This window comes from Panthera leo, chromosome B3 (genome assembly GCF_018350215.1).
Source record: "Panthera leo isolate Ple1 chromosome B3, P.leo_Ple1_pat1.1, whole genome shotgun sequence".
In the NCBI taxonomy this organism is placed as follows: domain Eukaryota; kingdom Metazoa; phylum Chordata; class Mammalia; order Carnivora; family Felidae; genus Panthera; species Panthera leo.
This window is the reverse complement of record NC_056684.1, coordinates 16,981,473-16,997,207: the sequence shown is the minus strand read 5'-3', so window position 1 is coordinate 16,997,207 and position 15,735 is coordinate 16,981,473. Positions and strand designations below refer to the sequence as shown.

Sequence of the window (15,735 nt, the reverse complement as noted above, 5' to 3'; positions counted from 1 at the left end):
ACTTTGTCTATTTTGAATGGCTGAAGCTAAGGCAACTTTAGTTTCTCTTACTCTGCTTTTTTCTAGTAGTTAAAGTACTACATGGTTTAAGTTAAATAAAAAGAATTCTGTATGCATTTTTGGTCTCTGATTTCGTTCCCCTCCCTTTCTGGAAGAGTCCCCACGCTTCTGAGGCAGGGGAGCTGAGCTACGTGTGGCATGTGTGTGTTCACACATGTCGCTTGGAGGTGTTCTGCGTGAAGGCTTTGCTTTATTTCTGACAGCTGAGTCTTTGCAGCATGCAAATTGCCGAAGACGGAAGCTCTTCTCCCTCCCTCCATTAAATCAGCTAGCAGAAAATTTGAATACATAAGATAGAGAAATCTGTACTTCGTTTTTGACTGATCCGTAGACTTTTCCTGTACCTTCCACTGACAAAAGTTAGGCCGAGCCAGGTTTGCCCTCGGGTGACTCTGGGACGAAGGACTCCAACTTCGCATTTCCCTGTCCCTGTTGGTACCTCGTGGCCAGCATACCTTGTCAGGAGGCATGTGAGACCCAAGCAGGCCCACACGGGGGTGTGGCCCCCTGGCGGTGTTCAAAATGTTACTTTCTAGCCGATGACCTTGGCCTGTCCCGGGGCCTCTACAATCTGGGATTCCTCCCCCCCCCCCCCCCCCCAGGGTGGGAGTGGGGGGAAGATGGCTATAGTAAGAAATGTGAATATATGTTCAAAGGCAACAAGCTGTAAGTGTTCTGGAATCAGACCAGAAATGCATACGCACATCAGGCAAGCTGAGCATTTCACGAAACTTCGATGGTAAGAAACTACACTCCAGGAACAAGGTCAGACACCGTGTAAAGGGCAGGGTAGCAAGGTGCGGGCAGCAGAGGTCAATCAAAGGCCACAGTTATTTCAGATCCGATGAGTCGCACAAATACTTGGACCTAAAAACAAAAGGCCTTTCTCAAAGAGAGGGCTGTCTGAAGCTCTTGGTGTGGCCCCAGGGTTTCTGCTCACCCCTGGCACTCGGGACCGTCAGTAGCCCGATGAGTACAGGCAGACGCACTTCCGAGGCACGGGCGGGGGTGTGGGCTGCCGTGGGGACAAAGGACCCAGGCGCGGCGCTCCCACGATCCCGGGCCGATCAGGGTCGCGCTCCCAGCTTGTGGCGGCGCCTTCTGCGCCCGTCCTCAGCCAGAAGCAGCAGCAGTGTCTTCTCAGGATGAAGGTGCTGCGTCTTTACAAACGTTAGAGCCTCTCCCCACCGCGCCACTTCTTAAAGAGCACAGATCCCGCGGGGCTATTTCTGTACTTCCCCGGGGTCCAGCCACAAGCCCAGACTCCGCAAGGTGTGTGTGCGGGGCGGGGGGGGGGGGGGGGGGGGGGGGGGGGGGGGGGGGGGGGGGGGGGGGGGGGCGCTCACACATCCGTTCTCTCACCAGATATTCACGACTCTGCAAAGGAAGGACTTTACTCTTCTTCGGATGAGCAAACATACAGATGTGCCCGAGACCCGCCCCCCCCCCCCCCCCCACCAGCTATTAAGTGACCAACCCAGAGTTCAACCTGTTTAAGCTGGGTCAGCTCTCGGACTCAGAACTGCCAGGTAACAGCCCCAAGTAAACAGGCCCCAGGATGTACCGACAGGGGGATGTGAGTGGGCCCTCTGGGATTCTCCCTGAGGAACATCAGAAGTCACACAGGGGGAGATGATGGGGACGGTCATGAAGAGGGAGCTCTGGGCCTCCCAACTGGCTGACATCTAAAAGTTTATAAAACATGCATCGCCTGGTGCCAAGCAGTCTGAAATGACCCCGAGGCTGGGTCCCGAGGCCCCCTGCTTGCCCGGGCCTGAGACAGAAGCTACAGGGGGTGGAGGGTGGGCACGGGGCTCTGGGTAGCAGGTGTTTGCCTACAAATACAGAAGGCTCTCCACTTTAGCAACCAGTGCGGCCGGACCCACGCGTGTGCATGCTGGCTGTACCATCCTGCTTGGCTGCCTTTGATCTGCTACAATGTGACTCTGAACTGGTTTATGTCAAACAAGCGAGTTTCATTTGCAAAAGGGGTCCTGTAAAGTCTGTTCCAAAGGCACAAGTGTGCTAGCTAATGATCAAACAAGCAAGGCCCACCCAGTTCCTCTGTTATTAAGCTGCAAATGCGTTTTCTTATGGTGAAGGAATCTGGATACTAAGTGAATAATGCTTTTTTTTTTTAAGGTAATTAAATGAAAGTGATAGGGAGCACAACAAGGAACAAGAAATTTCCCAGACCTTAGCCACCTTCAACCCCTTCCTCCAAAAAAACAATGTATCTCGTTGGATATCTACCCCTAGCAAACACAAGATAAAACCTTGCTTTGAGCAGCTTGGCACAAGACCCAGTGCCAAGTGTTTGCCCAAAGGCAACATGATAGCTGAGAAGGGGAGATTCTGCTTCTAAAAAGTAAGTATAACACCCATTGTGGCAGACAAGCCAAACCTAGCTATTCTCCTTTAACACCAGACACTAAAGGGGCGCCTGGGTGGCTCAGTCCCTGGGTGGCTCAGTTAAGCATCCGACTTCAGCTCAGGTCATGATCTCGCAGTCCATGAGTTCGCGCCCCACATGGGGCTCTGTGCTGACAGTTCAGACCCTAGAGCCTGCTTCAGATTCTGTGTCTCCCTCTCTCTGCCCCTCCTCTGTTCGTGCTCTCTCTCTCTCTGTCTCTCAAAAATAAATAAACATTAAAAGAAAAAAAATTTAATGGCTAAAGGGTAAATTTTATCCTGTGTATGAAAACACAATTTTTTTAAAAGACATTAGAAAAAGAAAAACCAAACACTAGAGACCCAGTGGCTCAGAAGCTGCACCCAGCACCTGGAGGCATGAGCTGGGCGGCCAGGAACGGGGTACCCAGCGGCAGCTACACCTGTGTTTCCCCACGGCCAGCTGGTCACAGATCACCCCGTCACACGCAGCTCTGCCAAACAGGTCTGCGGTTTTAGCAATCCGGGCAGGATCACACAGGCCCGCTGCACAGTCCTTTTAAGAGGGAAAAAAAAAATTACTAGGATTTCATTTTATTGTCATGAAAACCATAACTGAAGCTAGTTAATCCCTTGTGAAATGTCTGCCTTTCAGAGTGTTCTTCTCTCTTCTGACAATAAAATAACCCTTTGTGATTTCGTTGGGCTAATTTAGAGCTTTTTCCCTCTGTGTAAACTGTTTTACAAGCCATTTTTAAAAAGTCTCTCAAAGCACAGTTGAACTCTGCACACGGGATTGAAACATTTAATTTTCTCTAAAGGAGCAGTCCCCCCATCGGTTCCCCGGGTCTGGAATCACCGAGGTTGAGTTTTCTGCAAACCGGGCTTTGAGCTCGGGCTTTTTCTCATCTCGTCCAGCACGTCCTGGGAGCCAACAGGATAATGGAGGCACGCGGACGAGGGCCGTGCGCGCATTCCCATGATGCAAAGACAGGTAGCAGGTGTAATCACAGACGTATCTGCAACCACACCAAGTGCCACGTTACTCCTGGCGCGGGCCTCTCACCCCAGGGCCACGTAAGCAAAAGGGTCTCCACAGCACCCCCAAAGCCTGAGGGGGGTAGGCTGCCACCCAGGAAGACTTCGGTTTTGTTCTTCTGCCTCAGAAAGCGCACGTGGCTGGGAGTGAGCCGGGAAGAGACTGACCCTTGGTCTCACCGTCCCACGACCATCAAGTGGCCGGGCCCGGGAAGGGACCAGATTTTCAAAGCGACTACTCCCAAACCCCTTTTCCCCTAGGAACCCCTCTCTTTCGTGTCTGCACTGAGTCACTTCTTCATTCATTCTCTTGTGGGCTGGGGGGAGGAGAAACTATCCACTGCGGGTCAGAGTTCGCAGGAACAAGGTAAATCAACCTGTGTGGGGGGCTGAATCAGAATAGTTAACTCACAACTTGGGCCGCAAGAAATAAAAACAAAGCATCCACAGACTTTAGTGGCTCTCGAAACACGCCTTCCCATCTCTTCTCTAGCAAGGCACCAAAGGCCCGGATGGGGGGGGGGGGGGGTTGGAACCGAGACCCCGGGGGGGAGGGGGCGTGATGACCACGCGCTGGTCTGCACCGCGTGAGCAAGTGGCCCGCTGCACGGCACAGGATGGCCTCGGGTGGGGAAGGGGGACGACCCGGGAGGGGGGCTGGTCGTGCGGCGGCGCGTCCTCCCCACCCGCCCGGGGAACGACCCCGCCGCGCGCACCTGCCCGCATGGCGAGAGCAGAGCACCTGCGCGCCCTCCACCGCCACCAGCTTGCCGAGCGCCCTCGTGCTGACCCCGGACGCGATCACTTCCGGGCCATCCGGAAGGCCCTCGCCGCGAGAGCAGGCCTGAAGCCCCGGACGTCGGCATCCCAAGAACCTCGGTTCTTGGCGCGCTGTTCCAGAACGATGGCCTTGGGGGAGGCGTCCAGCCCGATGTGCACGACAAGCTGCAGAAGCACAAGGGAGGACCGAGAGCATAGGGAAACCGAGGCCTGCTCTGCCTTCCCGGATGTAGCTGAAGGGCCAAGCCGAGGGAGAACCAGCCCTGGGCCCAAAGCAGCTCCAACCCCACATCTGGCCGGCACAACCTCCGGGATTCCCCGCCGACCGCCCCTCATGAATGTGCTGGAATGAAAAACAGCCGGATAGAAACCCATGCGGCATTTCATTTAACTGCTTTTATACGTCCAAATATTCTGGCAGGAAAACGTATTCCCTTCTTTGCCCCCCAGCGGGTGGCTAAGGCTCGCACAGGAGAAGCTTCCCATTTCTGGAGAATCTTCCAGCTCTTTTATGAAACCCTAATAAAGGAAGTTAGTAACAATGCACTAAAATATTGTCAGGGTTTTTTGAGCTGATTATTTTTCCTCTTTGAAAAAATAGCTGCGGAGCATTTTATCCACACACCTGAGTCTTAATGACTTGGTGCTGCACGTTGTGTTGATCTCATCATCGGAGCTTCCTGTTTTGTGGACGTTTGTACAGTTTTGTCCATTTTGGGGACAGTTTTTCATATAACTCTATTCGGATTAAAAAAAAAAAAAAAAAGGCTGGGCGTCATGAAGATGAGACCTCCCTCCGCCTCTCTTCCAGTCCCAAAAGGTCCTCGCCCCCGCCCCCCCCCCCCCCCCCCCGCCGCCGCCCCCTCCCCCCCCCCCCCCGCCCCCCCCCCCCCCCCCCCTGCCCCCCCCCCCCCCCCCCCCCCCCCCCCCCCCCCGCCACCGCCCCCCCTCCCCCCTCCGCTTCACCTCACAGCCCACCTGCCCTGCCTGGGCATGGCCGGGACCCAATGCAAGGGCCCCTCTGTTAGGTGGAAACTATCTTTGAGTCACGGCAAGGAATAAAGATTCCCTTTATTTTCCTCCTCTCTCTCCAGAATATTCTTCCAAGACCTACTCTGTGTTTCAGCTTAAACTCTTGAAGGCACACCCAGAACCTTAGAAAATCGGCTACTACCTCACTGGGGGGAGCGTGGGGGCGGAGTGCACCTCCACCAGCCACTCTAGAACCAGGGTCCCGGGGTTCACAGCTCCGGGGCCCCATCTCCTCATCATCCCAGCCTCACCGACTCCCCAGCCACCATTTCCTTGCGGTTGAAGGTCTTCCCAGATTCTGGTGACCCTCTGCGTCACTTCCCTGTAATCTACAGGCAGCTGAAGAACCGCAGCCCCACCTCCCTGTGGGCCCAGCTTGGACAGCTCGCGCAGAAAGAAGCAGGTAGACTCCCCTTCCTTGATGCAGGGCCGGGGAGAGTCCCTGAAAAGCTAACACTTGGGTCATTGATTCTATTCCCTGGGGCCTTTTTATTTTTTTTAAGTTTATCTTTTGAGAGAGAGGGAGAGAGCAGGGAGGGGCAGAGAGAGAGGGAGGGAGAGAGTCCTAAGCAGGCTCTGCACTGTCACCTCAGAGCCCTATGTGGAGCTGGAACTCATGAACCCTGAGATCGTGACCTGAGCCCAAATCGAGAGTCAGACGTTTAGCCGACTGCGCCCCCCAGGCGCCCCTCCAAGGGGCCTTCTGTGGGCCTGGACCCTGCTCTCAAGGAGCTCACCTGGTGGCAGGGGGCCGCAGGGGAATCACGGTTCCTGCCCCTTAAGGCCCCAGGAGGCCTCACCAGTCACGATGTGAGTACCCCAGAGGCGTATCTGACCCAGCCTGTGGGTTAGGAGCCCGTTCACGAAAGGGATGCAGGGAAGGTGTAGGGGGACAGATGAAGACAAGCCGGATGAAGGAGCTAGGGAAGGGTATGCCGGGCAGAGGGAGCTTCGGGGGCACAGAGGAGCACGAGAGCCTGAGCCTTGGGGAAGCACAGGGCGACTTGGCGCGGGGCGGTGGGCGTGGGGCAGCGACAGCCTTCTCCCGTGTGTCCTGCACCAGGATACTTAGCGCCCCTGGACTCCGATCGGAGCACTGACTGCCTGCAGCACCCCTAGGCATTTTGACAAGTAAGCCACCACCACCAATGGTGTATCAGGGAGCACTGCCCGTGGGGAAGGGTGGGAACAGAAGCTAGAAAAGCCTGTGGAAGCCAGACTGAGCGCTCAGCCAGAGGCTGGACTTGAAGCAAAAGGAAGCCATCAAAGGATCGTGCACAAAGCGCTAATGGGTCAGAGTTTCCCCCTAAGAGGACGGAGGGAGAAGTGGGCTGGAGGGCATCATGACGTTGACTTGGGACCTGCTGACTTTGAAGTGGGAGAACCCGGTCCCTTGGTTCCGTGTGTCTGGAGCTCACAGAGAGGATTCTGGGAAGACAGTGGCCTGTCAGGGCTACAAAGGCATGGGTTTAGGCTAGATCCAGACAGAGTGAGGGGTGGGGGGCAGGGAGAGGAAAGAAGGGCCGTGGGGAAGACCCAGGGTCAGGGAGCACTGTCCTCACAGGCAGGAGTCTGGAAGGAAGAGAGCCAGGAGAGTGAAACCTCAGGCACGTGCAGTTCACAGTTATTAGACGTTAAATCAGGAGCCTGAAGGCCAAGTCCTTTTCCTGCTCCGGGACCTGTGCTAATCACCAAGATGGTTTCGGATTAGCGCCTGTGTTTCTCCTGACTCCCTCCCCTGGCATTTCCCGACATCCAGGAGCATGCATCCTCGGATGGAGATGGCCGTCCGGGTGCCAGGCCTGCCCAAAGGTCACAGACGGGACATCCGGGGCCCTGCCCTGGGCTGCGGAGGAGACGGGCAGGAGTGATGTGCCCTGCTGGAGGGCTGCCTCCGCTGCACTCGCTGAGGACCGCACTCCTGGCCAACTTTTGGTGTCTCAGGTCCGTCCCCGACCAGCTCAGCCTTCCTAAGGCGTTCTGTCCCGCCCACCGGACACCCACCCAGAAGCCCAGGTCCCTCGACCGGCTCAAGCTTGCTCTCTTCCAAAAGTGCCAAGATCACATCCCCATTTGGGGCCCGAAGGGAGACTTCATTCATTTGCCTGATTCTGGTGGTGGGAGGCGGGGAAGGAGGGCCAGGTCATGCGGGGCAGTGCCCCGGAGGGCCATGGAAGAAGCAGGCCAGCATTCCAGGGGCCAGACAGACCGAGGGGTTCCAGCTCTTGTGTAGGGAACGAGTGAGACGTGAGCACTGAGGTCGCACAGGGCCCCGGCCCCTCCGGATGCTCCCAGAGCAGGAAGCAGGGGCTGGACGGCATCACTCTGGGGTCACCTTTGCCTTTGTCACGATGGTGAGGAGGCCGTGGCTTGGCTCCCGGGCTGCTTCTCAGAACCCAGTCATCTGCGAAGAACCGGTTTCTTCTGCTCGGTGGGGTTCCCGTGGGGTCTGGCTCTGAGCAAAGGCTACGGAGGAGCCCCCAAACCAAATGAGGTTGCCTGGGACTCTGCCTTCAGGGCTGTCCCCCGCAAAGGCTGCTGTACTTCAGTTGTCCACAGAAACGTCGATTAATTACGCGTACTAAGCCGGCGAAGACGCGGTTCCCCGAGGGACGGGGGCGTCCACCCTGAGCCGTGCAGGCCCCGTCAAGCCCAGCACCCACCGGCCTCACAGAGGAAGGCTACTCTGCTTCCGGGCTGGCCCACACAAGCCCAGACCAAAGCGGGCCACAGCAGGAGCCCCCTCGTCCCCCCCCCCCCCCCCCCACCTCAGCGTTTCCTCTCCACCCACCCCACGCCAGCTGAGAGGAGAGGAGAGAGGAAAGCCTCCAGACATTTTTTAGGTCTTCCGCTGCGGCCTGGGCCCCGGGACCGGCTTCGGGGAGCTTCCTCACGTGACCTTCCCGTGGCTGTCTTAACTAAGCGCCACAACCTGGGTGGCTTGGAACCAAACTCGATCACCCGAGCCTGCAGGAAAGAAGTCCAAAGTCAAGGTGTCGACAGGGCCATGCTCCCTCTGGGCCTCTAGGGGAAGGATCCCACCTGTTTCTTCCAGCTTCCAGAAGCCCCCCGGGGCAGCCCTCGGCTTATGCGCTATGTCTCCGGTCTCCACGTTGTCTTCCCTCCGTGCACGGCTGTCTCCGAGTCCAGATCCCCCGTTTTATAAGGAGGCTGAACCCCTAACACTGTCTGAGACCGGGCTTTCCAGAAGGCTGATGGCATGGCTCTCGCCAAAGTAGAAAGCGCCGGGAGGCCAACCTGGAGCTCTCCTTGGAATTCACAGAGCTGGTGCGGGATGGAGGGCATTCGACGTTGCACGTGACAACTTTATGTTCTTTATTTATCTGAAAAACGATTCCCAGGGGATTAAAGCGCCCTGCTTCTGCTCATCCGGTGTTTCCTTTCCAGCTCCCAGCCGGATGCCCAAACACACTTGACGACGGGCCGGCACTGGCACGCCTCCGCTGGATTCCAGCGGAACTCCTGGGCCAGGGCCGGACTCCAGAGCCAGCCCCGTGAAAACCGCAGCACAGGAAACGCGGACATGTACTTCAGGTGGAAAAACCACAGGTGTCACAAGCTGCCTCACGTCAGCTCAGGTCACTTTTTGCCAGCAAGCAAATTAAGAGAAACTTCGAATATGTGGAGATGCCAGAATTGCACATGAGGGATTCGGGACCATTATAAACTGGCACTTGTCCACGTATCGCCTTGGAATTACTCTTCACGTCTCCCTGGGGTATTTTCTCTTTCTTTTTTTATAATTTTTTAAATGTTTGTTTATTTTTGAGAGGGGGGGAAGACGCAGCATCCGAAGCAGGCTCCAAACTCTGAGCTGTCAGCACACAGCCCGACTTGGGGCTCGAACTCACAAACCGCGAGATCGTGACCTGAGCCGAAGTCGGAACTCCACCGACTGAGCCACCCAGGCGCCCCTGTATTTTCTCCTTCTAACTAGAATGTCACCCTTTTCCTCTTTCTCTCCACTGTTGTCCTGACAAGAGAAGAGCCTGCCGCTTGGGAGGTCTGCCCTGTCACCAGCGACTCTTCTAAGGTGTAGCCAGCCTCCCCGGCCAGGAGGTGACCACTGCCATCCACGCCGGGGCCGGAAGTCTTGAGGCTTTTGGGGTCCTTCGAGCCGGGGCTGGGGGAGACAACTAAAGCCAACAGAGGACAACCCCCTGCAGAGGACAGAGGACAGAGAGGGGAGGGACTCTTCCTCCAGAGCCTGCAGACCTCGCCTGGCCCCTGGCCCAGCTGCTTGGACGGCCCTGGAAGGACCACAGCCATCCTGAGGTCACCAGGACAGGGCGGGGATCAGGGGAGGGCTGTAGTAGTGTAGGAGGGTGCTATGGACTGAAATGTGTCCCCAGCAAAACTCATCTGCTGAAGCCCTAAGCCCCGATGCGATGGTATTTGCAGATGAGGCGTCTGGGGGTGCTTAGGTTTAGACGAGGTCAGCAGGGTGGGGGCCCCAGGATGGGATTAGTGCCCTCGTAAGAAGAGGGAGAGAGGCCAGCGCCCTTCTTTCTCTGCGGTGTGAGGACACAGACAGAAAGTGGCCATCTGCAGGCCAGATGGAGGGTTGTCACCAGAATGCGAACCTGCCAGCACCTTGATCTCAGACTTCCCAGTCCCCGGAACCAGGAGAAATAGACGTCGTTTAGACCCCCCGGGCTTTGAGACTGTGTCGTGACAGCTGGAGCGGACTGGCACGGGGCTTCCGGTCAGCAACGAGATAAGGCCTGGGTGGGTCTCAGATTCATGCCAACTCGTCCACCCAGCTCATCGTGAGGTTTAAAGTGTCCCACACAGCCTGGGACTGCAGACAGGATCTGATCTGGGGTACTGAGGAAATTTTTCTAACTGGCAATCATGGAGAGAGTCTCCGGGCATTGCCTCATGTGGACAGCTCACTCTCTCATTCTCTCCCTCTCTCTCTCCCTCTCACACACACACACACACACACACACGTACACAAACGCACTTGGTGTCCTGGGCCACCTACACAGTGCCCACGGCAGACATAGGCATTTTACAAAAAAATAAGCCAAGCCAGTCTTCACTGCCAGCCTCAGCCTGGAATGAGGAGGGTCCAAGGCGGAATGGGGCCCATACACCAACGGACCCCCAATTATGGTGTCGCAGGGAAAGGCATGGGCTTTGGGGTCAGGAAGATGCTAGTTTGACGCCCAGCTCTGCCACCTTCCACTGGCTAAACTCGGCCATGTTATTTAGCCTCGGCGCACCTCAGTTTTCTCATCTATGAAATGGGGAGAATTCGCAATCAGAGGAGTTTTCACAAATATTAAATGAGATGATTCACAAAAGGTGCCCAGCACTGTGCCTGGCACACGGTCAGGGCTTTATATGCTCGATCGTTGCTCATAATTAATGCATATTAAATTGAGAAAGTCAGGCCAAGATTTATTGAAAGTGACATTTAGTAGAATCTGATGAGCCCGGGGCCTGTCAGAAGCAGCGAGTCGAACATTCTGCATAAAGCAGAAGGCAGGCTGGCTTTCTGCCGAGAAGGGATGGTTGTTTTAGCAAAGAGAATGTAGGTTCTGGGCAAACCTGGAGAGAGCCAGGGGTTTGTGTTTCTCGGACTGGCACGCTTTCTCAGCTAGGAGTGCAGAATGTTTTGTGCTCAACGAGGGGAGGGACGGAGCCCAGTCTCACCACCCTTGCCAAAGTGGCATCCAGGGTGTTGCGCCAGCCAGAGGAATGACAAGGCTCGGCCGGGCGCTGGGTGCCCATGCGGGGCCCATAATCCCTCAAAAAAGCCTGACCGCCCCAAGTCGCAAAGGTCCTGGGGTAGCCGGGAGCCCGCCTTCTGCCTCCTTCTCCCATTTCTTCCTGTCTCCCTGTCGCCTGAAATCTGGTCACCAGGAACACAAGGCATTTGAACAAAGGGAACTGATGGAAGGAAAAAAGACACCAGTTGCTGTCCGAATTTTTTTCAAATCCACCGAGACTGTGGCACCAACTGGTGTTGTAAAACAGTTGCTGTTTTTCCAAAATCCGATGCTCCCCTCTCAGATGAGAGTTCAGGGCTGGTACCAGCCAGCAAGAATGCGTTTCTTCATTCAGTCATTCATGCAAAACTCCCGAGAGCCCACAGTGCTGTCCTCTGCTCGGGGCTTGGCACGTCCTGGAGGGTCCCGTTCTTAGAGGAGACGCGGACTAGAAATGGGAAGTGATGACAGGATCCTGGTGGGAAGGGCTGGGTTGGGACCCCACCCCCCACCCCAGGCTGCAGAAGCCTGGGGGTAAGAGAGAAGGAGCCTAAACCCTGCTTCCTCCACTCCTAACTGTGTGCGTTTGGGCAAGGCATTAAAACCTGTGGAGCCTCTGTTTCCCTATTTGTAAAACACAGTAAAACAGGACCTCATTCATATGGGTTGCTGTAAAGGTTAAGCAAGGCTGTGCACGTGGGAGTTGCAGTCTGAGAGGGCTGCACGGAGGAGGGGGTTCTGACCAGGGCTTGGAGGATGAGCAGGACAGTGCCAGGGAAAGCAAGAGGGAGGCTTGGAGATGGGTGCAGACGCTTCTGTCTCCCCTCCTCCCTTCCTCCCTCCCTTTTTTCCCTTTACAACGATTTATTGACATAGGAAAACCCCTAAGAAGGAAGAAGTTTAAAAAAAAAAAAATCAGAATCTCGGACTATTTCCTGTAGCCATTTATGGAAATGGGAACACACGGAAATGGGTATCCCTGGAGGGAAGAAATAGGGTGATTCTTTTTATTTTACTGTTACTGTGGTATAATTGACATATATCGGGGCAATTCTTATCTCTTTCTACACTCTGTAAAATTTTTACAATGGACAATACTATTTTTCTGGTTCTATAAGCTTAAAAAAGTACTTTTCTGGGGCGCCTGCGTGGCTCAGTCAGTTAAGTGTCTGGTCTGGTTCGACTTCGGCTCAGGTCATGATCTCAGAGTTTGTGAGTTCGAGCCCTGTGTGGGGCTCTGTGCAGACAGCTCCGAGCCCGGAGCCTGCTTCGGATTCTGTGTCTCCCTCTCTTTGTGTCCCTCCCCCGCTTACACTCTGTCTCTGTCTCTGTCTCTCTGTCTCTCTCTCTCAAAAATAAACATAAAAAAAACAAACAAACAACCTTTGCTAATCAGATTCACTGCTCCTGGAGAATGCTGGCTGTGGAGGGCGCTATGCCTGACACCTCACAACAACCCTCCTAAGGAAGGGCTGACAATGTCCCCATTTTACAGACAAGGAAACTGAGGCTCAGAAAGGATACGTTTAAAAGAGGGAAGGAGGGGCACCTGGGTGGCTCAGTGGGTTAAGTGTCTGACTCTTGATCTCAACTCAGGTCATGATCTCCCAGTTCAGTGAGTTTGAGCCCCCCATAGGGTTTTGTGCTGATGGCACGGAACCTGATTGAGATTCTGTCGCTCCTTCTCTCTGCCTCTCCCCTGGTTGCTCTCTCTTTTTCTCTCTCTCAAAATAAATAAAAGAGGGAAGGAATTCCAGGAAACACCCACAAAGGAAATGTTACCAACAGTGGGGTCGAAGGGGGCCTGGGTGGCTCAGTCAGTTGAGCGTACGACTTCCACTCAGGTCATGGTCCCACGGTTTGTGGGTTTGAGCCCCACGTGGGGCTCTGTGCTGACAGCTCAGATTCTGTGTCTCCCCTCTCTTTGCCCCTCCCCACTTGTGCTTTGTCTCTCTCTCTCTCTCCCTCTCAAAAAATAGACACGTAAAGACTTTTAAAAAATGGTGGGGTCGAACTGTTTAGGTAATGGGAAATTGTGAGTAATTTGGGAAATTGGGGTTCTGTTTAAAAAAAAAATTTTAAGGTTCATTTATTTTTGAGACAGAGCATGAACGGGGGAGGGTCAGAGAGAGAGGGAGACACAGAATCCGAAACAGCCTCCAGGCTCTGAGCCATCAGCACAGAGCCCAACATGGGGCTTGAACTCACGGACTGCGAGATCATGACCTGAGCTGAAGTTGGATGCTTAACCCACTGAGCCACCCTGGCGCCCCAACTGGGATTCTGTTTAAAAGTCCCTCTCTTTTCCTTGGGGCACGCACACACACACACACACACACACACACACACTATCATTAGCTGATGTCTTGATGTCTGAGGGCACAATACACCTTTCAAACAGGCTTCATTATTAACAAGTGGATAGAAGTCTATATTTTCAATGGTTTTCTTAATTCCTCCTCTTTTTGGGGAGCAATTTCTTACCAGATTGTCATTGTTTTTAGACAATTTTTTAAGTATATTTTGAGAGAGAGAGAATGAAAGAGCACGTGTGCAAGTGGAGGAGGGGCTGGGAGAGAGAGAGAGAGAGAGGGAGAGAGAGAGAATCCCAAGCAGGCTCCGCATTGGCAGTGCAGAGCCCAATGCAGGGCTCGATCCCACCGAACCGCAAGACCTGAGTCAAAACCAAGAGTCAGATGCTTAACCAGCTGAGCCACTCGGGCGCCTCGGATTGTCATCGCTTTTGTATAAAAACCCTACCTGGCAAAGAGCTTATTTGAGGGGTATGAGGAGTGTCGCTCAGATATTTTTGCGTGTTTGCTCAGGTTCGCATTATTCATGTTATCTTTTATCTGTGGGATTTTGCAGATCTTATCTGTGAGGATTCCTTGATCATAATTTAAAGGCTAGTTCCATGAAAACTGGATGATATAATCCTGAAACCCATTAAGTTGGCTGAAATACTTGTAATAAATTGAAGTGACCCAGAGAGGGAGGGTCCCTCTATCACCCATGGCCTCCCTTGCCCCAAGACTGACACGTTTCTCTTTTGGCCTCTGAAAAAAAAATGTTGTATTTTTCACATTGTGCACGGCGTTGTGCAGTGTTACGATTACATTTCCCTGCGTGCCTACGAAGCAAGGCCAGCATCAGTCTAGCTATGAAGGATTGGTCCAGGTTAATTTCTTTATTATTTTCATAGACCGAAAACACAGAAATTCACACCTGCTCAGGATGGCCACTGTGGGGGGAAAACAAACCCAGGAAATAACAGGTGTGGGTGAGGATGTACAAAAACTGCGACCCTCATGTACTGTTGGTGGGAACGTAAAATGGTACAGCTGCCATGGAAAACAGTGTGGAGGGTCCTCAATATATTAAAAATAGAATGACCGTATGATCCGGCAATCCTATTTCTGGGTATATATCCAACATAATTGAAAGCAGGAATCCCAAAGAGGTATTTGCACACCCATGTTCATTGCAACATTATGCGCCATAGTCAGAAGGTGGAGGCAACTCTAATGCCCCTCAGTGGACGAATGAACACAAGGTGGCATCTACTCACAGTGAAATAGTATTTGGCCTTAAGAAGGAAGGGGATTCTGGGGCACCTGGTTGGCTCAGGTGCTTAGCCCCTCCCCAGCTCATGCGCGCGCGCGCGCGCGCGCTCTCTCTCTCTCTCTCTCTCTCTCTCTCAAATAAATAAACATTGAAAAATAAAGATAAATTTAAAAAAACGAAAGAAGGAGGGAAATTCGGACACATGCTACAACCTGGATGAACCTTGAAGACATGAGGCTAAGTGAAACAAGCCGGTCACAAAAAAGACAAACCTCGTATAATTCCACTTATATGCGGGACCTAAAGTAGTCAGACTTGTAGAAATAGAATATCAAATGGCGGTTACCAGGGCTAGGGGGCAGGGGGAGATGGGAAGTTGTTTTCAACGGGTGTTGGGTTTCAGCTTTGCAAGATGAAACATTCTTGGGCCCTATTGTATCACAATATGAATGTACTTAACGCCATTCAACTGTATACTTAGACATGGTTGAGATGGTAAATTTTATGTTTTTTTAATCATAATTAAAAAAATTAACACAGAAATGGAAACTCTAATGTGTTTAATCCCCTATGCCCCAGTGGCTCGCCTTGTAAACCCCTCCAGGGAAATGATTTTGGAGCCTCAAGTTGGTGCTGATGTAGGAAGTATTGGCAAGACCTGACCCTCTCTGTACTTGCACCTGTACCGTGTGGGGTTGCTGCGCCTCTGGGTAAGGGGCTGGACAGGGAAGGTTGCCTCAGTAGGCCCGGGCTGCTGAAACGCTACGTATTCCCAAGAAACTCCTGTCTTCAAGACCGGCCCTTGGCTGGCGGCTGGAGCAGCGCTTGAGTCCTTGGGATGTTCTCCCTGATAAGGGTGGTTTTGTATGCCTGAGGCATCGGGTCACGTCATAGTAGCTTGACTGGAGTTTCTGCTAACAGGGTGATTTGTTTCCGCTCTGGAGTCTGAGTAGCTGAGGTCGGCCAGGTGGGCATGCCTATGTGACCGACCGCCAATAAAAACCAAGGCTCACGGGAGCTTCCCGGATTGACGGCACTCTACGCTCAATGTCAGATGTCACTGCTGGGAGAGTAACACGTATCCCCGGAACTCCCCTGGGGCAGGATCCTTAGACGCTTGCACCCCGTCTCT

At 53.7% G+C, this 15,735-nt stretch overlaps 1 protein-coding gene across 1 annotated transcript; it reads right to left on the bottom strand.

Annotated features, from left to right (window-relative positions):
* Positions 1-3,152: 3,152 nt before the first annotated feature.
* PGPEP1L (pyroglutamyl-peptidase I like) lies at positions 3,153-9,591 on the bottom strand. Its single transcript, XM_042943086.1, is given in 7 exon segments — positions 3,153-3,470; positions 4,206-4,327; positions 4,330-4,502; positions 6,864-6,873; positions 8,731-8,850; positions 9,340-9,458; positions 9,543-9,591. Coding segments are annotated over 7 exon segments (807 nt in total). The 3' UTR covers positions 3,153-3,256.
* Positions 9,592-15,735: the final 6,144 nt, after the last annotated feature.